Here is a 27,622-nt window from a genome sequence, read left to right as displayed (position 1 = left end):
GAGTACAGAGTCTTAGCCACTGGACCACATGGAAGTCCCAATATAATTGTTTTTAATTTTAATTTAATAGTTTTTAAGGATTTTCATAAAGAAACACTGGATATGATGAACTATGTATGCATACTTTCATTCATTTCAGTGGCTTATGATATGAAGAATTATTTATGCATATTTATGTTTCCCCAATTTCCACTAAAATCATGATAAAAAAATAAAAGATGTATGAATAATTACATACTAACCAGAAGATGTATGAAATAAATGAATATATACGAATGGAAAGTATTACAATGCCCTATTCACAATGTTTTATATGTAAATGTGTGGAAAAATATGATACTATATACAAGAAAACATAGTTATTCTTATGCAGTATGACTTCAGTTGGATTTTTCTATCTTTATAAAAAAAATCTTAATTGTCACAACATGTTTAGTAGAAATGCATATACACAAGTGCATTTGTGTGTCTACACTGTTTTTGTTTGCTTGGCCCTCTCTATCATAAATTTTTCCCCAAAGAATCCAACAACTGTAAATCTCCTCTAATTACACACTCCAAAACATCATATCAGATAACTAACCTGCTTTTCCTTTTCCTGCTTTTTTTTTGCGATATCTCTGATAGACGTCTTTCTGTTCTACCCTGATTTGGTACTCTCTAGGCTTGCTATATAGTATCATCTTGATATTTCTCCTGTGATCATCAGCCTTTCCTTTTTCCTGTGTTGGAACTCTTATTTCTTGGATCCCATGTTGCCTTCTTTCTTGTTTTATTCCTCCTCTGCTGGAGATACATCCTACAGTATTTGAGAAAGGGTGAATCGACTGCAATTTTTTTGGAGACACTTCAAAGTCAAAACTCACCTGAGTGACACTTTGGCTGAGTAAAGTACTATAGATTGAAACTAACTTTCCAATCATAATTTCTAGTGTTGCTAATGAGAAGTCATATAATCATCCATTGAATATGACCAGTATTTTCTGTTTAGAAGGTTATCAGACCTCCTTTTCATCTCTGATGATCTGAAATTACTTGCTGATCTTTATGTAGACAGATCTCTTTTCACAGTGCCTATAAAAACTCATTTTCCTTTACTTCTGGGGAATTTCCTTGTACTATTTCTTAGATACTTTTCTCCCCTCATTTTTCCTATTCTTTCTTTCTTCAAAAAGATACTGCTCCTCCAGTATCATTTCCCCAATTAAAAAATCTCCTTTCCTCTATTTTCCATAACTCTAAATTTACATTCTATATCTGATATTTATCTACTTTCACTTCTCTTATACTGATTTTGTTTTACTTCTGCTATAAAAAAATTGATCTTTAAGACAATTTAAAATTTTTGTAATAGTCCTTCTTATAATCTCTTATTTCATGGATGCAATATAATTTCACCTGTTGAAATTTACATTTTCTTCTGTTATCTGCACTATTACTTTTGACTTTCTCTATCTAATTGTTTGGGTCTTTGTCTAGTTTTCAGAGGCTTTCTTCATGTGATTGGTATTCCTTGGCTCTCTATTTCCCAGGTAGCTCAGCTGGTAAAGAATTCGCCTGCAATGCAGGAGACCCTGGTTTCATTCCTGGGTCAGGAAGAATCCTGGAGAAGGGATAGGCTACCCACTCCAGTATTCTTGCCTGGAGAATTCCATGGACACAGGAGTCTGGCAAGCTATATAGTCCATGGGGTCCCAGAGTCGGACACGACCAAGCACAGCACAGCAGTAATAATAACTATACACAAATATACTTACAGAGTCCTTATTAAGTGCCAAGTATTGATAAGTGCCATATATACATGTATACCCTTCCTCCCTTCCTTCCTTTCCATTCACCCTCCCTCCCTCCTGTTCTGATTCCTACAACCCCATAAAGCAGTAATGCTACCCTGAGGATGTTATATAGCTAGTGAGTGGAGAAGTCAATATTTGAACCCCAGGGACCTGGTTTCAAAGTATGAGGTCTTAACAACTATGTTACTACTGCCTATCAAAAAGAAATGAAAAAGTGATGGGAAGCCAAGCATTTAGGTGCAAGACTACTGGCTAGGTGGCCCTTCCAATGTAGTGACAGCAGGCTAGTTTTGGGATCCTTTTTTGTTGTTGGTGGTGTTGTTAGGAGACACAAAAATTTAAGTAGCTTAGGTCTTTTTTCTTGGTCAGGCCATTTCCCTAGAGAGGAATCCTAAAAACTCCTACCCAAGGAACATAATGGCTTCCTGTAATCTTGCTGGAGTGATGTTGATTCCATTTTTCAGAACGTAGACTTTTCCTGACTGCTGTTTGCAGCATGATGTCTAATTCCTACCTGTATGAACCTTGTACTTGGATGCAATCTAAAAAATTACAAAATGATCTCTTTTTGTTTCCAAGGCAAACCATTCAATATAACAGTAATCCAAGTCTATGCCCCGAGCAGTAATGCCGAAGAAGCTGAAGTTGAACGGTTCCGTGAAGATCTACAAGACCTTCTAGAACTAACACCGAAAAAAGATGTCCTTTTCATTATAGGGGACTGGAATGTAAAAGTAGGAAGTCAAGAAATACCTGGAGTAACAGGCAAATTTGGCCTTGGAGTACAAAACAAAGCAGGGTAAAGAATAACAGAGGTTTGCCAAGAGAATGCACTGGTCACAGCAAACATCCTTTTCCAACAACACAAGAGAAGACTACACATGGACATCACCAGATGATCAACACCGAAATCAGATTGATTATATCCTTTGCAGCCAAAGATGGAGAAGCTCTATACAGTCAGCAAAAAGAAGACTGGGAGCTGACTGTGGCTTAGATCATGAAGTCCTTATTGCCAAATTCAAACTTAAATTGAAGAAAGTAAGGAAAACCGCCAGACCATTCAGGTATGACCTAAATCAAATCCCTTATGATTATACAGTAAAAGTGACAAACAGATTCAAGGGATTAGATCTGATAGACAGAGTGCCTGAAGAAATATGGATGGAGGTTCGGGACATTGTACAGGAGGCAGTGATCAAGACCATCCCCAAGAAAAAGAAATGCAAAAAGGCAAAATGGTTGTCTGAGGAGGCCTCACAAATAGCTGAGAAAAGAAGTGAAAGGCAAAGGAGAAAAGGAAAGATATACCCATACGAATGCACAGTTTCAAAGAATAGCAAGGAGAGATAAGAAAGCCTTCCTCAGTGACCAATGCAAAGAAATAGAGGAAAACAATGGAATAGGAAAGACTAGAGATCTCTTCAAGAAAATTAGAGATACCAAGGGAACATTTCATGCAAAGATGGGCTCAATAAAGAACAGAAATGGTATGGACCTAACAGAAGCAGAAGAGATTTAAGAAGAGGTGGCAAGAATATACAGAAGAACTATACAAGAAAGATCTTCACGACCCAGATAACCATGATGGTGTGATCACTCACCTAGAGCCAGACATTCTGGAATGTGAAGTCAAGTGGTCCTTAGGAAACATCACTACAAACAAAGCTAGTGGAGGTGATGGAATTCCAGTTGAGCTATTTCAAATCGTAAAAGATGGTGCTGTGAAAGTGCTGCACTCAATATGTCAGCAAATTTGGAAAACTCAGCAGTGGCCACAGGACTGGCAAAGGCCAGTTTTCATTCCGATCCCAAAGAAAGGCAAAGCCAAAAAAATGTTTAAACTACCACTCAATTGCACCCATCTCACACGCTAGCAAAGTAATGCTCAAAATTCTCCAAGCCAGGCTTCAACAGTACGTGAACCATAAACTTCCCGATGTTCAATCTGGAGTTAGAAAAGGCAGAGGAACCAAAGATCAAATTGCCAACATTTGTTGGATCATGAAAAAAGCAAGAGAGTTCCGGAAAAACATTTACTTCTGCTTTATTGACTACGCCAAAGCCTTTGACTATGTGGATTACAACAAACTGTGGAAGATTCTTCAAGAGATGGGAATACCAGACCACCCGACCTGCTTCCTGAGAAATCTGTATGCAGGTCAAGAAGCAACAGTTAGAACTGGGCATGGAACAACAGACTGGTTCCAAATTGGGAAAGGAGTATGTTAAGGCTGCATATTGTCACCTGGCTTATTGAACTTATATGCAGAGTACATTATGCAAAATGCTGGGCTGGATGAAGCATAAGCTGGAATCATGACTGCCAGGTGAAATATCAATAATCTCAGATATGCAGAAGACATCATCCTTATGGCAGAAAGCAAAAAAGAACTAAACAGCTTCTTGATGAAAGTGAAAGAGGAAAGTGAAAAAGTTGACTTAAAATTCAACATTCAGAAAACTAAGATCATGGCATCCCATCCCATCACTTCATGGCAAACAGATGCGGGAACAATGGAAACAGTGACAGACTTTATTCTTTTGGGCTCCAAAATTACTGCAAAAGGTGACTGCCGCCATGAAATTAAAAGATGCTTGCTCCTTGGAAGAAAAGCTATGACCAACCTAGACAGCATATTAAAAAGCAGAGAGATTACTTTGTCAGCAAAGGTCCGTCTAGTCAAAGCTATGGTTTTTCCAGTAGTCATGTACAGATGTGAGAGTTGGACTATAAAGAAAGCTGAGTGCCAAAGAATTGATGCTTTTGAACTGTGGTGTTGGGGGAAGACTCTTGAGAGTTCCTTGGACTGCAAGGAGATCCAGCCAGTCCATCCTAAAGGAGATCAGTCCTGGGTGTTCATTGGAAGGACTGATGTTGAAGCTGAAACTCCAATACTTTGGCCACCTGATGTGAAGAACTGACTCACTACAATAGACCCTGATGCTGGGAAAGGGTGAAGACGGGAGAAGGGGATGACAGAGGATGAGATGGTTGGATGGCATCACCGACTCAATGGATATGAGTTTGAGTAAGCTCAAGAAGTTGGTGATGGGAGCCTGGCATGCTGCAGTCCATGGGGTCACAAAGAGTCAGAATGACTAAGTGACTCAACTGAGCTGTGAACCTTGTGCCCTTGGATCAAGAGTCTCTTTTCATAAACTCTTCTCAAAGTAAACTTCACTCCAGTATCCTGATGGGGTAGGGTAAGAGAAGTGGGTGGCTGCTTGAGTTGGAAAAAGGGAACTATAAACTTTCAATCAGCCCTCCAGATTTCAGCCCCATCCTATTTCTTTGCCTTCAGAAGTACCTGATACTTCTACTTCCAGACTGTCTATAGATTTATATCGGTAATTGGTCCTTTGCTTGCAGCAAATCAGTACAGCAGAGAAAACTGATATTGATATCCAAGTCAGTTATAACTCAGACATGTGTTTTTCATCTTGCAGAACTTTGTGACACTTGTGGTCATATGACACTTATGACCACACTTATGTAGTCACCCCTCCCAAGTTTTTGTCATTGTAGGTCTTGTCATTTAAAATTTTTTCACTCTCATATTTGGTAAGAGAGCAGAGAAAAAGGCATGTGTTTAATATACAGTGTTACACCACATGTGCTTAACTAATATTAAATAAAACAAGATCTCAATTCTGTCCAATGTAATATCTACTACTGAATCCTTACATGCAAAATGTCATATAAACAGAATGTTTATTTTTATTACTTGAAAAGTGTCAGCATACATATATGAAATGAAATCAGCACAAAAATATGATTAGAAACCTTCAGCTAGAAAAATCACATATCTTACAGGAATAAGTTATTTAATAGCCTTAGTATTCTAGTGAGTCAGTATTTATATCCAACACAGAATAGTTGTTTGAGCTTTCAAACTCACAAAGCAACAAAATTTCCACATATATAAAGACAATATATGAATTACACTGAAGCAGTCACATTGTAATGAAAAGCTAATCAAGATGAAAATTTCTCTCCATACTCTTGGTATGCACCTTAAATGACTATCGTTTAAAAAACACATTGTATCTGATTATCATTTCTATACAGCTACAGTTTTAATATCATATGAATTTCTTTTTTCACATAAAGTATCTTTTATACTTAAGAAATTTAGGCAATATATTATTATCTAAACTGGAAGACAAATCTACTTTTCTGCAACCCACCCCATCCCAGCCCCTAATCCCACTGCAACTAAGGGAACATTGAAACTGAGCGTGTCTTCACCATATGCTTACCGAGTGAAAACATAAACACATACCTTGGTCCTGGTGGGACCTTTGTTCTGTCTTCTCTCATTCCACACAAAGGCAATGGCAGCCATAAAGTGAACACCATGATTCATTGAAATGGGCCCCAATAATTCTAGGATCTGCTGCCTCAAGTTCTAAAAAAATTTGAGCAAATTACAAGTGCATTAAAAATTACGAAAGCATTAATAATTGGACTGCACTTTTAGTTTTTCTTGGAAGAATATACAGAACTTGTATATTTTACCACCTAAATCATGATAGTGAAATGAAGTGAAAAAGTCCCTTAGTTGTGTCTGACTCTTTGCGACCCCATGGACTATGCAGTCCATGCAACTCTCCAAGCCAGAATACTGGAGTGGTTAGCCGTTCCCTTCTCCAGGGGATCTTCCCAACCCAGGGATCGAACCTAGGTCTCCAGCATTGCAGGCGGATTCTTTACCAGCTGAGCCACCAGGGAAGCCCAAGAATACTGGAGTGGTAGATATGGTATCCGTGGTAAGTAATGGTGGAGGAAAGTTTAATAATGTTAAAGAGATGCAACCATGGTCATTTTAAGTCAAGAGAAAAAAAATAGCCTGTAATAATGTAATCCAAATATTAAAATAAACCATCAGTTTATTTAAATTTTCTACTGATTTCCAGCATTCCTCCACAGCGACAGGTGTGATCCCGTGACTCCCAGGTCTAGGAAGTCAGATCTGGAGTAAGATTAGGTAATTGAGGGATATCAATTTGATGACTTGCCATAGCAAACATGCTTTTAAACATTCACATAATTTCCCTCTAAATATAAGGAAGAAACTTTGGGAAACATCTGAAAGTATAAGAAGAAAAAAATTTTTTGAATCAACCATTAACTTCATCATCCTGAGATAATCATTAATTAGCTCATGAATTTTCTTTACTCCTTCTTCTGCAGATAATTTTTTTACATAATTAGAAATACAATATTTATTCAATTATATAAAATTCCTGTTTTACTAAACTTTTAAGCACTTTCCATTGACTAAGAATTCTTCAAAACCATGATTATTAGTGGCAACATGGCAAATAGATGGGGAAACAGTGGTTGACTTTATTTTTCTGGGCTCCAAAATCACTGCAGATGGTGATTGCAGCCATGAAATTAAAGACGCTTACTCCTTGGAAGGAAAGTTATGACCAACCTAGACAGCATATTAAAAAGCAGAGACATCACTTTGTCAACAAAGGTTCATCTAGTCAATGCTATGGTTTTTCCAGTGGTCATGTATGGATGTGAGAGTTGGACTATAAAGAAAGTTGAGCACCGAAGAATTGATGCTTTTGAACTGTGGTGTTGGAGAAGACTCTTGAGAGTCCCTTGGACTGCAAGGAGATCCAACCAGTCCATCCTAAAGGAGATCAGTCTTGGGTGTTCATTGGAAGGACTGATGTTGAAGCTGAAACTCCAATACAGTGACCACCTGATGCGAAGGGCTGACTCATTTGAAAAGACCCTGATGCTGAGAAAGATTGAGGGCAGGAGGAGAAGGGGATGACAGAAGATGAGACGGTTGGATGGCATCACCAACTCAATGGACATGGGTTTGGGTGGACTCCAGGAGATGGTGATAGACAGGGAGGCCTGGCGTGCTGCGGTTCATGGGGTCGCAAACAGTCGGACACGACTGAATGACTGAACTGAACTGAACTGAATGTAACACTGAGTAAATAAGTTACTTAACCGTTCCCTACTGTTTAGATCTCTTTTTTTCTGCCATTAAATAAGGCTACCGTGGTGGTGATTTAGCCGCTAAGTCGTGTGTGACTCTTGTGACCCCATGGAGTATAGCCTGCCAGGCTCCTCTGTCCATGGGATTTTCCAGGCAAGAATACTGGAGTGGGTTGCCATTTCCTTTTCCAGGAGACCTTCCTGACCCAGGAATTGAACCTGGGTCTCCTGCATTGCAGGGAGATTCTTTACTGACTGAGCTATGAGGGAAACCCATAATATTTATTATAAATAAAGCTATAGTAAATATTATACATATTTACATAATTTTGATTATTTTAGAATTAATTACTAAAGAAGATTACTAGGTCAAAAACTATGTAACTTAAAGATCTCTGTACATATTGTTAAACTATTTTCCAGGAGAGATTTGCATATTAAAATGTCAGCTTGAAATGTTCTAAAAAAGGAATAAAGTAATAACATGTATGACTGAATCTCAATAATATTATGTCACATGAAAGGTGTTAGACACGAAAGACCAAATAATGTATAATTTCTTTTTTACAGGAAATGGCCTGAAAAAGCAAATCGATATACAGAGAAAACAGATTAAGGGTTGATGGTGGTTAGGGGTGGGACCCAAGTGCCTGCAGATGGGCATGAAGAATCTTTTTGTGGTGACGGCTATGTTCAAACATTAGATTGTGGCGAGAGTACTGCAGCACTTTAAATTTACTAAAAAAAAAAAAAGTATTATATATGCTTAAAAAGTGTGATTTTTTTAATGTTGTTTCAAGAAAATAGTTAAAATTACTTGATAACAAAAAAGAAATTACTTGATAACTAATTACACAATCCATGCAGAGTATCATAAATACTACTCAAATTATTCACAAATTTGGAACATAATCTCTAGGAGAGGTGTCAAATAGACTCTTGAGCTCCAAGGGTGAAGTGTGAATTATCTAACCTTTGTGGCTCCAAGGTTAATAGTGGTAACAGAGGCAGATGCAGCAATGGTCATTTTTTCCGAAGAATCGGCCTGATGCAGCACGCTCCAAAGCAGTGTCACTGAGGACATAATCATGTGAAGGATCGAGAGGATTCCACTGCGGGCTTCAAACAGGTGTTTGTGATCTACATTGACCAAAAGCTATCAAAGTCAGGGGAAAAAGAAACATATCATTTACTGAGGTTTACAAATGGGGACTTATTAGGCCTCACAGTCTTTAAAAACCAGTCAAATATTTGTGCAGTCTCACTTGGTGATATTGTGTAGTAGGATCCAACAAACAGTAGTGGATAATGGCTGTGATCCCTTCCAAAAGGGTAAGAATCATATCTGGTGGGATAATTGATGCCATCCACAGAGGCCTGAAAGAAGATATACATCACATCCATGTGAACACAAGTTCTGTGAACAAGAAGTTTGTGTTTCATCAATAATAAATGTCCAGCATGCGCTAAGCACACAGTAAGAGCTCAATAAATATTATATAAATAAATAACTAAATAAATAAATTAGGAGCTTTTATATCCTCATCTAATAAAACAAGTGTGACACATTAAATGTACTAAAGTTCTTTTGGGATAACAAATTCTAAACAAAATAAATAAATACAGCCAGTTTTCTTACTTCCAGTACCTGAGCTCACACAGGAGATAAACCAGACACTAGTCTATTAAACACCTGGATAAATTTTGACAGATTAATTTTGAATATGGCCTGGGGATACAGATAAAATTAGACACCAAACAATGAAAATTCAAAATAAGAAGTAAAATCAGATGGGAAAAGAATTATTTATAAGTTTAATTCTAGTGTGACATTAACTTGCACTTAGATCAACATATCAGATAAACCAAGGAAACCCTCTGCAAGGCTTTCTGCTACTTTTGCCAGCTCAGTCAAGAAGGGCATCAAAATTAATTTCAGCTCTATGGCGAAAAAAAAGTCCTGTTTATCTATTCCTTCTGTTTTCTATTCTTGATTCTTTTATGGATACTCTTCCTCAATTTTCTTCTTTATGAAAACAACATACTATGTGTAACCTAACAAGAACCTCTAATTTATTTACCCAAATTGCAACTGACTTTCTAGATGATGAAGTGGTCATACATGTAAAAACTGTCAATAGTGACAAAATTAAAAATCAATTCTTACCTACTATCAGATAATCCTGTTTCATATTTGTACTGTTGAATTAAATTATCTAAATTTCTACAAAGCTGTAGTGTCACAGAAACAACCACTCTCTGGAGAACTTTTCCCATGTAAGGCAGAGTAGATGTGATTAAACCAATCCACTGTGGGTGCATCTTACAGGCACAGTGTTGATGCAAAGCTCGTATCACCGCACAGAGGAACATGCCTTGAGATGTGATTGGCTGGGCATGCAAATACTGAAGAGAAGTCATGGGCTGATGGGGACTGATGTGCTCCAGATCAGACACCACAAAATCAAAACCTGTTTCATTCTCTTCAGGAATAGTCATTACCCTGTGTTCGAGAACAATGAGCCTCTGAAGCACTTTGAGAAGTTGTGACTGCAGTGTGCTGCCATTGTCAAATTCATCTTCGGAGAAATTGATCAGGCTGTCCTCTGAGAAACCTTCTTCCACAGCAATCATGTTCTTACCTGCCATCTTTTCACTGTGCCATTTCTGAGCACTAAAGATAGATGACAGCAAACAGTGAAGAATCACTTTCTGAACTTTGCACTTAGATAACATATCAGAGATAAAACTAGGGAAACCTTTTGCTGAGCTTTCTATGACTTTTGCCAGCTCAGTGAAGAGGAGTGTCAAAATTTCAATGCTCATCATCTGCATGTTTCGATTGCCTATTAAATCTTGTGCTGTAACCTTGACATGAGTCGGGTAATGGCTACGCATATAATACAAACAGAGAGAAATAAGGATTTCTATGTACATAGAACTCCGGAAGTTATGATTTGAGTCCACTGGAATGTGACTATAAAAATCTTTGCCCATAACAGAAATCCGGTGTCTGGCCAAAAGATTCTGAAGCAGAGACAACTGAGGCGTATATGCGTTATTTACACTAGTGGTTGAAATGGCATTTACAAAAGCAATGGGGTTAGTTTTCAAGATGGCCTTAATGGCAGAAAAAGCATACAGAGTCCTGGATGAATCGTACAACTGGAGATACAAAAGCACATGTTGATAGAGAGGATGGATGTTGAAACTGGGAGATTTTCGTGATCCTGGAGAACCCATGTCACTCTCAATTTCAGAAATTTCTCCCTCTCCACAGCTATACCAGTTCTCTAAATCTAGACCATCACTGAAGAAAACACTGGTCTGCTTGAGTTTTTCATTTGAAGTTTTCTTCTTGTCATCATCCTTTTTTCTGGCAAGTTTTACTTTAGGTTTTGCTCCCGGTTGTTTACCTGACTCCTTTACAATTGTTTCTTTCTCGGAAACTTTTTCTGATAATTTTTCTTTGAAGCTGAACTGAATGCTACTGTGACTTCTCTGTCGAGATCTGGTTTCTGTGGAAGCAACAGAAGAGTCGTGGAAAGTCTGTGCAGTTCCCGAAATACAAGGTGAGGAGCTGTTTCTGGAAATTCCATTTGGCACACACTCACAGCTTCCCGCTGTAGACACAGAAAGAAACTGAGAACTGTCGTCATTCAGCACGGCACTCTGGCTCTGCTGAGCAGGCTGATCTTCGTTGCCAGTCACCTCCTCGCCTGGATCCACATCACTGTCCTTCGGGGGCAGCCCTTCAATTTCTGACTGAGATGTCACTGAGGCAGATTCCGCTTCGAGGCCACTGACAACTTTACATATCAGGTCAAAGACCACCTGCTGAACATCATCATCTGGGGAGCCGGCGCTTGGCGCCTGGGAATCGTCCTGCGCAGTCATGTTCTCAGGATCGGCTTCGTAACTCAGGTTGTCCCCAGCAGAGGACTGAGAACATCCCGAGTCAGACCTCTGAAGTATTTCTATCTGCTGGTCGGGCAGATCGAAATCAGACACAACCATAGGGATTGTCTCACTGCTGGTACTTAGGAGGGACAGTCTGTCACTTAACGGATTAACAGTAAGGCTGAAGTTCTCCATTTCATCCACGGTAAGTGTCTTCTCACCATTTCCTTTCGATGCCATGAGTTGTACTTGGCTTACTGGCAAAGAAAGAGAGTAAGGAAAAACAATACAAAATACATTAAAATAATTGAGATGTAAACCGAACAAGATTTTTTAATCATTACTTTCATTACCTACTTACATTTTTCTATTAAAATGTTTATTAATATGTTAGACCTTTTAAGTTAGAAAATTATGTAGATGACTATTAGAATTTAAAGACAACTCAACATTAGAAGGCCTATTATTCAATTGAATTAAACAAAACAGCACATTTAACAGAGATAAAATATAAAACATTGCCCTTATCCCCAAATACGACATTCTTTTTAAATAGTTTGGTATATAGTTAGTATATAAACACATAATCTCCTTGATTTTAAAAAAATTCAACAAGCATTTATAAATTATCTAGTTTGAGTAAGGCCCTAAATGAGAAGAGGGTGAGGAAAGGAAAAAACATCACTCTTTACTCTGAGAAGTTTTAAAACAAGTAGGGATCACAAATACCCATTTCTGTGCTTTTGGGGGAGCATTTCTTCAGAGAGGGTGGAAGGCTTAGTTCCACGCAAGAAGTGCAAAGACAGAAGCTTCAAATTCAGGGAAAGCATCATGACACCACAGATGAGGTCTGAGAATGATCTCATAGAGGTGAGAATTCAGCAGACAGGCAGGAACTATGGTGGGCAAGGTGTTAATGCAAAGAAGTGCTGGCGATAAGCAGAGTGGAGCACGTTCTTAGGAGGATTCAGGGGAAGCTGTGGAAAGGAAGCTAGAGCGAGGAACCACGGCTCTGTAGAAACACACTCAAGATGAAGCAGGGGCATGGTTCGTTCTAACTTCACCACCTACCAGCTGTGAGACTCTGAGAAAGCCACAGCCTCACTGGTAACGTGACCTTTCATTACTGACCTTACAGGATTATTTTACAAGAGAGAGAAATGAAGTTGATTCTTTTGTCCGTAAAGTACAATAATCTAAGGGGCCATTATTGGTGTATTATAGAGGGTATCATTTGACAATTTGTGAATGTCTGTTAATTACTATTATTAGTAATAGTATTCTATTAATAGTAATAGCAAATATTTATCAAACATTAATCATAACAGTGAACATTTATCAAACACTTATATGCCAGTCACTGCACTACGCATGTCACTAACATGACCACACCTAACGCTCACCATGAAGTTTTGAGAGCTGGGTATCATCATCCTCATTTTACAGATGAGGGAAATGACACCTGAAATAGAAATGTGCACTAAAAGCTTACTATAGATTCCCAGTGGAGTATCTACAGAACACTGTAGGACCAGGACTATAAAGTCTACAGTATTTGCTAATACTGAAGAATGTTTCTGACCAGAGCTATGCTAATGCCGCCCCTGAAAGAGTCAGTTGATAACAGAGATCCCAGTCCTCTAAGATGGTCAGGGATGAGGTACACACTGACACACGCAAGCAGCACTATTGCATGCAGAGGGGAAAAAATCAGCCCACGGAGAAATTCTCACGTTTGGTTCTCTTGACAATCACTCTTGTGTGTTCACCTCTCTATTTATTAATTTAATTCTAAATAAAGTTGTTCTAATTCCATGCGATATTCACCATTATTGCAGGAAAAGTTCTGCATGAAATGCTTGTCACTCTCTTCTCCAGGAAAACAAGGAGCCTTATTCCAGTAACGTTCTGCTTGTACTCGCTGCACTGAAACCCTCTGAGTTTTGGGATGCAGTAAGAGCAGTAACAGTGGTTCCAAAACTCTTGCGATATCATGTCTTTGTAGGACTTGGTTCAGCCAGGCTTGTCCCACAGAGCTGGTGGAACCATCGAGACTGTTAAGGCTGTCTAGCATGATGAACAGTGACCTACAATAAACACCAATAATTAAAACAAAGAATAGAATACCTACTTTAGTTTTAACACTCTAATTTTTTAAAAATTAACATTACTGTAAGTTGTGTTTCTTACTTTGAATTAACTATTTTAAAGTAATTATACTTCACAATAACTTTTGACTACAGCGTTTTAATAACCTTAATCCCCAGTCTCAGTAGATACAATGAAAGGAAGAAAAAGAAAGTGAAGTCACTCAGTCATGTCCGACTCTTTGTGACCCCATGGACTGTAGCCTACCAGGCTCCTCTGTCCATGAGATTTTCCAGGCAAGAGTACTGGAGTGGGTTGCCATTTCCTTCTCCAGGGGATCTTCCCAACCCAGGGATCGAACCCGGGTCTCCCGCATTGCAGGCAGACGCTTTTACCATCTGAGCCACCAAGGAAACCAAAAAGATACAATGAGAAAGGAAAAATAGTCCTCTCTCTTTTCTTATACACTTGTATTTTTTGAAATTTCACAAGCATACATTATCTCTATAAGATACTGTAAAAAAACAGAAGAAAAAAACTTGAGAATTAGTCTGTTTTAGCGCTGTATTACTGTTCGTATCACTAAATACAGCCCCTCTACAAGTCAACACTATTTTCATGTTCTTCTGTGCTCCTTTGCTCCCATTTTCTTTATGAGTTGAAGCCATGTGCTTAATTCAAGGAAAGACTTTCTGTGAAAGGTGTGGAGGTACAGTTTGGGATCAGAAAACCAAAGATAAAACTGGGCCATCTACTTTATCTCACGTATGATGATCTTGGGCAAATCACTTAACTTCACTGTCATGATTGAGAACAGGTGGTTACTGAATTAGAGGTGGTATTTGTGAAGTACCCAGTCCCAGGGCCCAGTTTACTAGAGGGGTTCAGTAGCAGATCATTAGAGAATGGGGATGCTGCTTTATAGCAGCTGAGATCCAGCAGAGCATGCATCTGATGCTGAGTGGGGCTTCAAGCATAGTTAGATTTGGGGCCGCCTTGATGAGACTTGCTGGTGAGCCTGCTATCTGATGTCGATGTATGTAAGTCTACCTATAAATGGCATTTCCTTGGAAGTTACTGCAAATCTTATTTCTGGTGTCTGAGTCATCTATGTAGTCCAGACAAACAGCAAAACCACTCTCAGGCAGCTAACTAGATGTTTTGAATCCACAGAAGTGATCTGTCAGTATTTTAGTTGTAGATTCTAAGTCTGGTTCAGGCAAGACTGGGAATAACTGTTAGAGAAACACTTATACCATCTACTGTTTATATGAAATTTCACTGAATGTAGACTCAAGAAGGCTGCATATGTTGCTATATTCCCAACATTTAGAATGATGCCTGGCATATAGGAGGAACTTGATGAGGTCACCCAATGAAAGGAAGGGGCACTGGGTGCTCCAGAAATACAAAGGGAAAATCGGTTAGATAAATAAAAATGCCATGCCTTTTAATACAGCTTAGATTAAAAAAATAATTTATAAATTCTGTTTACAAAATCTGCAAATTACTATCTGCTACTCTTGCCAAATTAGCCAGGGGATTAAAGAAAGGAAACATTAAGATATCTTATTATAAAACCTGAATATAAGGGTCACACAATCTTGAGGGCATTAGCCCACTGTGGCCCCTTTTGCCTGGCAAAGCAATAAAAGTTACTCTTTTCTACTTCGCATCCCCTCAAAAACACCTGAATATAAAATGTAACCAACCTGTCGAAAGACCGTGCAAAAGATGAGGACTTATTTATATGGAGGTCCCTTGTTAGATGCCAAAGAACTGCAAACTTTGCATGTGCTTCCATCCTTATTTTCTGAGGACAAATATGGGAGATGATTTTATTATCCATGAATATATTGAGTGATTTTTAGTAAAAAAAAAAAAAAAAAAGTTGCTATTTAAGACAGTATTATGTTCAGTGTTCACAGTATTCTAGTACATGCTGAAATAAGCTGTATTTTTTTTTATGGAAACAGAAATACATAAAATACTTAAATATATACAGAAATATTAAACCTAAAGGATCATCTCATGCTGCCATATAAGTTATTATTTAGTTTAGGTGATTAGTTTACTAGATTATTTTATAACAGGGGATGGAAAGAACTAATAATGTGCATGTTATTATATCTTGACTATAGGAAGCACTTTCCCCTTCATTTTAATATAAGTAAACAGTAGTCAAAACTAATTTTATGGCACTATATAATTTGCTTAGCTCCTAGAAATTATATATTAATTTCAAATGAACTTATCATCACTTATAAATCTGGTTTATTAGATTAAAAATTTAAGGACTTAAAAAAACTCTATTTCTACACAAAAACTATTATGTCACTTTTGGGATTATCTGGAAAAGATTATGTGATAACAATGGATAAAATAATGTAAGAATTAATTATTTAGAATGATCAATATTAGATATTAGACAATAATGCGTTAGTAGAAATTACAAGATTATAAGAAATTGTATAGTCTTTCTCCAGCATTTGTAGAATCCATCAAGTAAAAGATCCCCCAAATCAGATTGCAACTGTCTAAACTGTGACAGGTTAGAGGAATGCCTGCTTTTCCTGTGGTCTTAATGCATGCTTTTCCAATGAAGCTTGCATTTGTACATCAACCAATACAAACACATTAAAAAAAAATAATAACTGATACTTTAATTTTTTCGTGGATATATAATATCCTTATTTAGAACTTAGAAATGTTATACAAGTAAACAGGGATATAATTTGTCCTAGATTTATACTTAAAGTAAAACAAACTATTACATTAAAATACAAGGCTTTATTTAAAAATTTCTGAACAATTCTGAAAGAATGTATTGAAGGAGAACTAGAATATTAACATTTCTCTTGGAATAAACTTTTCATTCCTCTCATTCACTCCATTTGCCACTTCCCTGTGGCCAAATGCTTCATTTACTCAACACAAAGCCTTTTGGAATATAACCTATTCAAAGTCACTAGCATTTAGAATTTTTTTTTAAATGAGGGCAATCCACTTCCAAAAGCTGTTCAACAAAATTTTCTATTAACATAAGAGAACAGACACAGGAAGACTACAAACTTCATTAGGTTACCCTGACCAGGTCAATCAGAATGATCATTACAGCTTCTTTTCAGGTCTGCTCATAACTCAGCCATCTTTAACTGACACTTATGAATCACACTTCATATACATAGGATACAAAATCCTTATTTATTCTTTGTCCATGGAATTCTCCAGGCAAGAATACGGGAGTGGATAGCCATGCCCTTCTCCAGAGGATCTTCCTGACTGAGGGACTGAACCCAGGTCTCCTGCATTGCTGGCAGATTCTTTACCATCTCAGCCATCAGGGAAGCCCATAACCTCACATATTAGCATTCTGTAATTTACAAATGCCATTTCACACACATTAGTAAATGAACCCATCAGTTTCATTACTGAGACCACTGAATACATCTGTAAACAACCCAAGAACTCAGACCAGCAACAACTTGAATCATCACTCCCCACTCCTGAATCACAAAATAAACCCAGCATTTGATTTGGGTTGCTTGATTTTTCATATTACTATTATTTTTACAAAGAAGTTTCCTCTAAGACGAATAGAACACATTTAAAGATATGATAATCATTCTGAATGAAGCTATCTTATTCAGATACTGGATGCCACAATTTTCCTAGGGTTTCCTTAATTTGCCTTTCAGTATAACAGGAGCAGGGGGTAAGGTGGGCACAGGATCAGCAGAGAAGAATTTACCTTATCTTTATGGGTTAACTGCTGGCTTATCACATCCTCACAGATGCTGGAAGAAGGAACCAAGTTATGTAATTGATAAAACAGTTCCACACTCTTCTGGTGGTGCTGAGGTGTTGTATCTCCCAGCTGGTTCCACAATGTTAAAGCTACATGCTATTAAAAAGAAGATGTAAAAGTCACAGTGTTACACAATTATAAATGAGAACTTTTAAACATTTCCTATTAGGTACAAACAAGCCTCTGACTGCCAGACCTAGAAGGTCTTAATACTCATTATGTCACTGAAATGAGATTTAAAAGTGTAGCTTTCCATCTGCTTGCTTCTCGTCATCCAGGTTTTTGGGATATCTTACAACAGACAGTCCTTTAACTAAATTTACTTTAAACATCACATATGTTAGCACTTTTTATAGGGTCCAGATAAGACCCTATTTCACTATTTTAGTGATGTTTAGTAAAGTGATGCTAGAATACACTATCTTTAAGAGGATGTAAAAAGACCCTGATGCTGGGAGGGATTGGGGGCAGGAGGAGAAGGGGACGACAGAGGATGAGATGGCTGGATGGCATCACCGACTCGATGGGCATGGGTTTGGGTAGAATCCAGGAGTTGGTGATGGACAGGGAGGCCTGGCATGCTGCGATTCATGGGGTCACAAAGAGTCGGACACGACTGAGCAACTGAACTGAACTGAAACCCTGCACTGAGGGAAGTTTAATGTTTATGTTTGTATGTCGCAAAGTGAAATATAATTCATAGTTCAAATATCCAAACTTCTTAAACCATAAAATAGGCTGTGTGTATTTCAGTGCTACATGTGTTAACACAGCATATGATTATCCACGACAGCACTAATAAAAAGGCATCAGTCAGTCATCAGGGTTCACCACCACCAGATGACAGAACCCAACTCTAATCTAGCCAGATGGACTATCTGAAGGATACAATGACCTGAAGATTAAAATTTTTTATATATAAAGAATCTACCTGCTTAAGCAAAATATACTTGATGTTCTTTCTATGCCAAAGATATCATATGTACTGCTGTGAAACAAATCAAAGGATATGCATTTTTTCCTGAATGACATCATGTTATCACAGATGATCATCAGACAATTTAGGGTTGGAAAACTTCTCCTGGACATTTTGGAGACCTGAGGTTGTACTCTATGAAAACCAAAAGTGTGACAACCACGTCATATGGAAATATATTTTACAGTATAAATGAACTTTTCTTTTTACCCCAATACTCCCCTTATTCATTTTTCCTCCTCACAAAACTGAGGACAGGATTGGCCAAGCAGTACTGATCAAATATGGTATATGGTATCTTTTCCTTACAGTACAGTGTTAAGAGGTGTTCAATTAAGCCTGACTATCATCTTTTAAATCTCTGCTAAGCAGATCAGGTCGAGTCTCATCTTAGTCATGCTTGTAGTTCTTAAAACTTACCTTGAAAAATTCAGTCTTCTCAGCTATGTATCTCAGATTGCCTGGCGTGAGAGGAGGTCTAATCACCACAGCTACTCGTCCCTGGTTTGGACTTAAGGGCTGGGCAGGCTCCACACTGTTGATGTTTTCCCCAGTGACCATGGCCACGGACTGAGTCAATCCTACCAGGTCCATCACTAGTGAAATGGCGACACTCTGCACGCTGAAATCACTTGCTTGGCTGCAAGCGTTCATCAGCGTCTGGAGCCACAGCGGAGGCTGCACGTGCTCCCAGTCTGAAACAGAAGCCGGAAGCCAACACAGTCCATCACAGTGAACTTTCCAGGCATAGTCTGTCTTCCAAGGTAATTTCTAAAAACAAAGCACTTATATCTAAGAACTTTAGGCCTTGCTCTGTGAACAAAACCATGGTTTCTCACACACACTACAGCTTCAAGAAAATAAAGCAGCAACAGGAATTTCATAAATTTTTTAGTATGTAGTTTTCTTGTGCCAAGTCACACAATCCATTTTCTGTCCTAAAAAAGTTTATTAATCAACAAATATTATGTAGCTCACTGCACTCTGTGTGTGTTATACACAAATTTAAAGGAATGTAAATTTATATGATGCTAGTCATAATAAAGGAAATCAGCAGATCCGAATGTTATACTAATTTTCTCCAGAGAAAGGAGTTAACTTCCTCCTTAGCGTCTGCTTGCTTGCCAACAAACTGTGAGACATCACGATCACAAAATTCTCCAACATATCAATCTCCTCAAAATGACAGTATTTTGTTTTAAAAAACTTACAAATTAAAGCCACACTTTTAAAAATTAACTGGCTAGAAAAAGAAATCAAACCCCAGTTTTAACATCTGAGCATTCCTTACAATAAAGGGTGAGTGGGTGGGAAGTGTGCTATAGAAGATATTTTAAATAAATAAAACAGCGCGCGCCTTACCAGAGTCTGACTTCTCGGGGCGTAAGTCTGAGGGGCGGCTCCCCTCAGCGATGTACACGGGGAAGCTGGAGCACTCCAGGAGAAGCTGGCAGGCAGCGAGAAAGGCGGGGAGGTACTCTCTGGAGGCTTTTTGTTTACTTATATTTCTCTCTCTTACGTCCCCCTGGGAATCTCTGTCCCAGCTGGAAGTCTCCCCCTGTTCTCCACTGAGATCCCCTTGATGCTCTGGAGCCACAGCCTGAGAGAAGGCGTTGCTATGGATGATGTAGAGGTTGATGAGTCTGGTGAGAAACTGCTGGACGTACTCCAAGCAACACTGCATTGCAGTTTTCTGGGCTGTCTTCCCACTTCGGGATGCCGTCCCCTGAGCGATTACGGAAGGGGGCTGGATGACCGTTTCTTCAGACCCCACAGTGGAGGCCGTTTCTGTTTCAGAGGATGTGCTCCCAATCGGGATGGCAGCTGCCCCCTGCCCCTCACTCAGTTCTCTGTCAATGTCATCAGTTCGGTCTGCTTGATACTGTATGAAGTCAGTGAACCCACTCTCTGACGAGCGACTACTGGGTGGATTTTCTCCATCTTCGAATACTTCGGTAGGATTTTCAAGAGAAACTGATGAGACCTGGTAGACAGCAAAAAGAGAAGGAGGCTGAGTAGCTACATGTATATATGAGAAATTAAAATTAAATAGTCACATTTTGAAAGAAGTCAGCTATGGATTAGACTTATTCACGACTTAACTCACATTTCACAATTTAATCCATACATCTGGTTAACTCTTAAAACAGTTTCTACAATTGATTCATGTACCTATGATAACAGGAAATACTGACACAGTTCTAATTAATATATTAATATAAAGTCATTCAAGAAATATTTATATGAGTCTGTGTTAAGTCTGTATAATTCAGTAGATTTCAGTTCTTATTAAGAATAACAATTGTGAAAAGGATAAATCCATACTGTATAGCACCATTATTTTAACCTTTCCTGTTAATAGAGCTTTAAAATTCTGTCTTGGGTTTATATTACATACATAACCGTTAACTTAAATACTTAACCACTAATTTTGAAAAATTACTCATGTGATACAAAGGAATCATTATAATTCAGAATGCAGTGTAGTTTCTAAGAAGTATTAACAAAAAAAGTTTACATGTAACTTTAGTACATTCAGCAAAACCTGGATGTTATCCTTCTGCCAAACTGAGACTCATTTTGACACTAAACACTTTATAAAGGAACTTATCTTTGCTTTCTCCAAACCAGAAGCAGCTGTCTCCAAGTCTCACTATAATTCTACAGAGAATAGTTTTCCTTTTCTCTAGCAAAAAACCAAGAGAATCTTAAAGTAAGTGACAATTCAGCTAGAGATTTTTTTTTTGCCTTATTTCACTGATTAAGATACTGTGGTGAATTACACAGATTATTAAATTTTTTACAAGAGTAAACTATATTTATGTGAAATGGGAAAAGTGCATTTTACTGTATTTTGTGTATTATGTTTATTTCTCAGAAAATAGAAAGGAAACTAAAATGTATCAATAAATATTTTCTAGAGGGTAAAAAAAAAAAGAAATATTTATTATTTGCTATATGCATAACTTAAGCTTAGGTTCTTGAGGACAAAATACGTATATGTAAAACTCTCTAAGATCTATATCCTTGTTTCAAACTACTAACAATTTATTCAATCTACTTCATGAAATCACTTTCATGTCTCAATAATGCATGGAAACAAGACATGCAAGGTTAAAAAAATTACATTTTAAGAACGAGAAATAAAATCTACTAGGTTTTCTATTCAGGACCATATGAAAGTGAAACTTCTGTCTGAAATATGTAAAAGTTCTGTTTTAATGTTTGCCATTAATCTTACACTCTTTCAACAAACAGTTATTGAACCCATACTATTTGCCACATTAGGTACTAGCAATAAAAGGAATTATTTATAATCTAGAAGAGATAATTAATTTTAACACAAACAAAAAATGAACCAACGACTGAAGCAGAATAGAGCCAGAATAGATTAACTGTTCCTTCTCTATAAAGATAGGATAAGTATCATCATCAAGCATATTTTCTGGTTTAGTTTAAGTAAATAAAAGCTGTATACATCATGAACTCCTTGGGCAATTGTGCCAGAGCATAATTTGAACTTGAATAAGATGACTAAAAAGTGATCTTAGGGAAGATCTCTGAAGATATACACTCTAAATGCTGCCACAAAGCTGAGCCTCACCCAGAGTTCTTCGCCTCAGTGAGGGACACAACTGTTCATCCGACCAGGAAGGCAGACAGCGAGGGGCGCTTCTTGCTGCCTTACCCACCACTGCTCCACACTTTCCCTACATCCATTCCAGGGCAGTGGTCAAGGGTGCTGGCCGTTAGTTTGCTAACGCTCTGACATTTTCCCACTTGGCAAATTACTAAACCTCTCCAAACCCAGGTTACCTAATCTGGGTAACAGAGATGGCAATATTTCGTACATTTAAGAATTTACTATGAGGATTAAGTTAAGATAGTGTACATTTAAGAATTACTATGAGGATTAAGTTAAGATAGTGTGTACAGTGGGGAAAAAAGTGAAAGGGTGAGTCGCTCAGTCATGTCCAACTCTTTGCGACTCTGTACAGTAGCCCGCCGGGCTCCTCTGTCCATGGAATTCTCCAGGCAAGGATGCTGGAGTGGGTAGCCATTCCCTTCTCCAGGGGATTTTATCGACCCAGGGATCGAAGCCAGGTCTCCCACATTGCACGCAGGTTCTTTACCATCTGAGCCACCAGGGAAGCCCCTGTGTACACAGTACTTGCCACTTATTAAACACTCAATAAATGTTAGCAATCACTCATCACCCTACCAATCCATTACTACCGCTTATGGACTTTTCCTCTTCAATACATGGCTGATCCATCCATTTCCACCTTCACTCCCCCATGGTGTTAGTACGTGTTATCACCACCTCTCACCTGCACGACGCACATCTCCCCACATCCATTTCTGTTTCTCAGATCCATACCCCACGCTGCAGTCAGAGTAACTTTTCTAATACACAAATCGGACTATGTCACTTGCCTTTTTCCCTTCAGTGTCTTTCCATTGCTCCTCAGATAAAGAATAAAAGCCTGAGGACAGTGACAAGCTCTGGAAGGCCTGGCCCCTCACCTTCTGCGGGGTGCTCCTTTCTGCCTGAGAGCCTGTGCAGGTGCTCCCTGCTCTGTCAAGTGCTCTCTGCCTCCCACCTCACCTGCGCTGACTCCTCTAGAGCTTCACTCAGACAACCCTTCCTCAAGAAAGCCTTCCCTGGCCCCTGATCTAGGTCAGATCACCCCAATTCCCACCTTCCGACCACTCTATACTTTCCTTCATACATTTATCACAGCTATAATTAAATGTGTAATTGTTTGTTTAATGTGTGTCTCCCAAGTAGGAGGAAAGTGTTGGGAAGGGCAGAATTCACCAAGGTGTGCCTAGTCCACCGCTGGGTACACAGAGTGGGTGCTGAATGGAGAGAGGTTATTTTCTGTACTTCAAAGGCAAAAAAACAAAAAAAAGAAATCTGAAGTTCAGGGAAATTCAATACAAATCTTGCCCAAGACCACAGAAAATAAGCTTAGTATTTAGGAGAAGAGCTCAGATTAGATGATTACAAGTTCACACTCCCTTCATGGTAGCAGATCACTGTCTCTATAACAGCATAAGAACTGTTGCATTATAATGCCAAAGATTAGGGGTAGCCATTTGAACTGAACCTGTCCATTTCTCTCCTTTGAAAAATCTTGTATTAATACATTAAAAAAACACAAATCTTGCTTAAATGGTAAAACTGTAATTAGCTTATTATTACTTCTGCACTAATCTTTTTCATATGAAGACTATAGAACAATGGATGACATTAAGTTCAGTTCAGTCGCTCAGTCGTGTCCGACTCTTTGCAACCCCATGAACTGCAGCACGCCAGGCCTCCCTGTCCATCACCAACTCCTGGAGTTTACTCAAATTCATGCCCACTGAGTCGGTGATGCCATACAGCCATCTCATCCTCTGTCATCCCCTTCTCCTCCTGCCCCCAATCCCTCCCAGCATCAGGGTCTTTTCCAATGAGTCAACTCTTCGCATGAGGTGGGCAAAGTACTGGAGTTTCAGCTTCAGCATCAGTCCTTCCAATGAACACCCAGGACTGATCTCCTTTAGGATGGACTGGTTGGATCTCCTTGCAGTCCAAGGGACTCTCAAGAGTCTTCTCCAACACCACAGTCCAAAAGCATCAATTTTTCAGCACTCAGCTTTCTTCACAGTCCAACTCTCACATCCATACATGACCACTGGAAAAACCATAGCCTTGACTAGATGGACCTTTGTTGGCAAAGTAATGTCTCTGCTTTTTAATATGCTCTCTAGGTTGGTCATAACGTTCCTTCCAAGGAGTAAACGCCTTTTAATTTCATGGCTGCAGTCACCATCTGCAGTGATTTTGGATAGAATTCATACTATAAATTCAGTTACACTTGCATACATTTACAATATTAGTTGTACGGTCTGTATTACATAACTATGGTTCAGATAGCTTTACAATAAAGTAACTTTCTGAAAATAGAAAGGAATGACATGTTTGGACATTTGGGTATAGAGATCCAGGGCACTGATTTTACAAAAATGTACTAAGTACATGGAGACAAAATTGGATTTATAATTTTTAAAAGAATCATTCCATCAGTTACAGTGTCCAAAAAAAAGGGGATACAGAAAATATTCTCAGCGTTCAATTATGATCAATTTTAGACATCTCAGTGAAGATAATACCATCAAGTTTCAGTTAAAAAACCCCCCAAAAACAGAAAAACAACATAGATACTCTAGAAACAGGCAAGAAAATCAAAAGGTGGGGTGTGCAGGAAGAGTATCTAAGGTTAATCAACCACTGTGTTAGAAAAGTATATTGAATTATCTTCATTTAACATGAATGGGTGTTCTTATTTACCTTACCTCTAACCACCAATAAGGGGCCTCCAGATGTTTTCTACATACCATGTGAACATGCTATTGAGAGAACACTACAGTCCCTCTCCAACATTCAGAAATCTCAATCCAAAAAAAAAAAACAAACAAACAAAAAACCAGTTAACAGTTAACATCTATTTTAGTTTTATTCCTAAGAAGATACTAGAGGCATAAAGGAAAAATAGCACACAAAATGCACTGTCCAACAATGGAATTGATATGTATACCATATAAATAATAAGCATGTAGGAAGGAAAATAAGACAGACTAGTTTAGTTTATGTGGGATAATCTGGGATATATTTAAATTGTTTGGTGCTAATGCTGATTTCATATGTGAAAAGCAATATATTTGGGGGTACAAGAAGAAAGTTTTAGGGTTAAGACTTGATGGAAAAGGCTGTATGAGATCATCCTGATAATATTTTGCCAGGCTGACAAAATGAAAAGCAACTGAAAAAAAAGTAAGGGCAAAGACACAAACACAAGATTTAACTCAATGAATCCTTAAATGCTTATATGCTAAAAATGTTTTAATTTTTGTTTTAACATAGTGCCTCTGTGCTTATATTTAATCAAGTTACATGATTCCATTACTGTTTTCATTAATATTCACCAGAAAAGAATTGCAATATTATAAATTTGAAAGCTTTTAAATTCTTGATTTTTTTCCATACTTGTTTAAATATGCTACTAGTGCCAAACATTAAAATTATAGTTGATCCTGAGCAATGTGGTGGTTAGAGGAACCAAGGTCCTACTAAGTAAAAAACCCACATGTAACTTTTGATACCCCCAAAACTTAACTACTAAAAGCTTACAGTTGACTGGAAGTCTTACCAATAACATAAACAGTTGATTAAAATACATTTTGTATATGGATATCTATGTATATTTTATGCATTCATAACATACCTTTTTCTTAATTTTTGTGACATTTTTAGGCTACATGATTTATCTGAGAGTTTTTTCAAATTGTCACAGATTTTCAAAAAATTTTCCAATATATTTAGTGGAAAAAAAAATCTGCATATAAGTGGACCCACTCAGTTCAAACCTGTGTTGTTCAAGGGTCAACTATGTTACAATTCTATTCAACATCATAAAGTAAGCATTAAGAATCTGGAAGACTGAGGAGAGCAAAGAGATTCTGGATTTCTAGAAGAACATGTCAAAAATTTAGTGCTCATATGAAAAGGACCAATAAAGTTTGGATTATAAGCCTGCTGTTTAATAGGATAGTTATTAGACACATGTGGCCTACTGAGCTGTTGAAATGTGCTGATCTGACAGAGAAATTAAAATTTTTAATACAATTAATTTTAATTAAAATTTTAGAAGTAATACTTAGTTTAGTTCTGAGAAAACTTTCAAGTATGTTTAGAACAACCTGGGTAAGTGAATTTAATTTTTCAAATGTAAATTTTATGAACTTAAGTACAGAGAAAGTACTTCTAATAAAAATTTAGTATTTGAATGTGCTGTAAGTATAAAATACACAGTAGAATTTTGAAGATGGTACCAAAAAATGTAAAATGTCTAATATTTTTTATGTTACATCAATTTTATATTGATTACATGTTAGAATGACAATATATTTGCTCTAAAGGGATAATTATAATTAAAATTATTTTTACCTGTTTCTATTTTTTTAATGTAGTTACCAGAAAATTTTAAATTATATATGTTGCTTATAAATAAATTATATATAATATAAATTATATATTATAATTTATAATATATAAATTATATATATTTCTCTTGCAAAGTGTGAATACAGACAGTTATATTGCACTGGAGCCAAAAAAGCCTACAGAAGTCTATTGCCAGAACACTGGGAACAAGGAAAGATTTACTAATATTTAAATAATTATGTGCAATGATTTTAGTTAGAAACTGTTCTGCCTTGAAGAAATATATTTGGTTTAAAACGAAAAATAATAGTGAAACATTACCTTTTTGTCTTCCCATTCCTTGACTGAGTTGTTCTGCCCACTTGGAAACTGCAACACACCTCCAGTGCTGGCAGATAACAGAGGAGGTTGAACCTTGCTAAGAATCTTTGAGCAGAGCCTGAGCGAATCTGTGAGTTCGGTCAAGTGCAATGTCTGGAGATGGCTTGTCAGGGCGGATATCATTCGGAGCAGCAACTGGGGTAAGTGTTCTGTCTGGATTTCAATGTAAGTCTCCTGAAAATAAATGTGAAATGACAAAAGTTTACACAGTGTATAACCCTACAGTTATGTTATTTGTTTTTAATCTATATATATAGAAAAAGGAAATAACTTTATATGTATCATGCTCTTAATTAACACTGGTCATTTATTACTAATGACATAAAATTTCTATTCCAAAATTCTCAATTTAAGTACTTCAAAGCATGTATTATAGAAGAACCCCAGTTTTATCTCTTATAATACTGAAATTATAACATAAAAAAGTAAACAGAATCAGTTAAAAACAAAACAGGCTGAATGTCATACCTGACATAGCACCCTCATACTTCTAGTAGGCTTCAAAAGGAGAAAGCAAAGAATTGAGGAGAGAAAAGGGGAAAAGATTTCCAACAGTATTCATTTAATAGAATCATTAATGAATACAAAGGCAGCAATAGACTACTATATACTAAACATGTAAGATTTCAATAACATGCAATTACAAAATAAATTCCATTTATTATATAAGAATTGTCTATGTATTATAGATTATATAGGTCAGAGG

At 37.5% G+C, this 27,622-nt stretch overlaps 1 protein-coding gene across 8 annotated transcripts in view; it reads right to left on the bottom strand.

The window, feature by feature from the left end:
* Positions 1-27,622, bottom strand: part of DOP1A (DOP1 leucine zipper like protein A) — a 131,067-nt gene that overhangs the window by 27,156 nt on the left and 76,289 nt on the right. For all 8 annotated transcript variants that reach the window (XR_009690979.1, XM_061131916.1, XM_061131917.1 and 5 more), the window contains 10 exons: positions 26,857-27,090; positions 19,902-20,523; positions 18,960-19,234; positions 17,507-17,659; positions 15,468-15,568; positions 13,495-13,754; positions 9,935-11,924; positions 9,033-9,144; positions 8,741-8,923; positions 6,083-6,208 (listed from right to left, as the gene is read on the bottom strand). Coding sequence is in view for 7 of the 8 variants with exons in the window: in XM_061131916.1 (XP_060987899.1) it covers positions 6,083-6,208; positions 8,741-8,923; positions 9,033-9,144; positions 9,935-11,924; positions 13,495-13,754; positions 15,468-15,568; positions 17,507-17,659; positions 18,960-19,234; positions 19,902-20,523; positions 26,857-27,090 (4,056 nt within the window). In the remaining variant the exon portion in view is untranslated. The remainder of the gene's footprint in view (positions 1-6,082; positions 6,209-8,740; positions 8,924-9,032; positions 9,145-9,934; positions 11,925-13,494; positions 13,755-15,467; positions 15,569-17,506; positions 17,660-18,959; positions 19,235-19,901; positions 20,524-26,856; positions 27,091-27,622) is intronic.

The sequence above is a fragment of the Dama dama genome, chromosome 28, assembly GCF_033118175.1.
Source record: "Dama dama isolate Ldn47 chromosome 28, ASM3311817v1, whole genome shotgun sequence".
NCBI lineage: Eukaryota > Metazoa > Chordata > Mammalia > Artiodactyla > Cervidae > Dama > Dama dama.
Note: the sequence above shows the minus strand (reverse complement) of the source record. Positions and strands in the feature narration are given on the sequence as shown.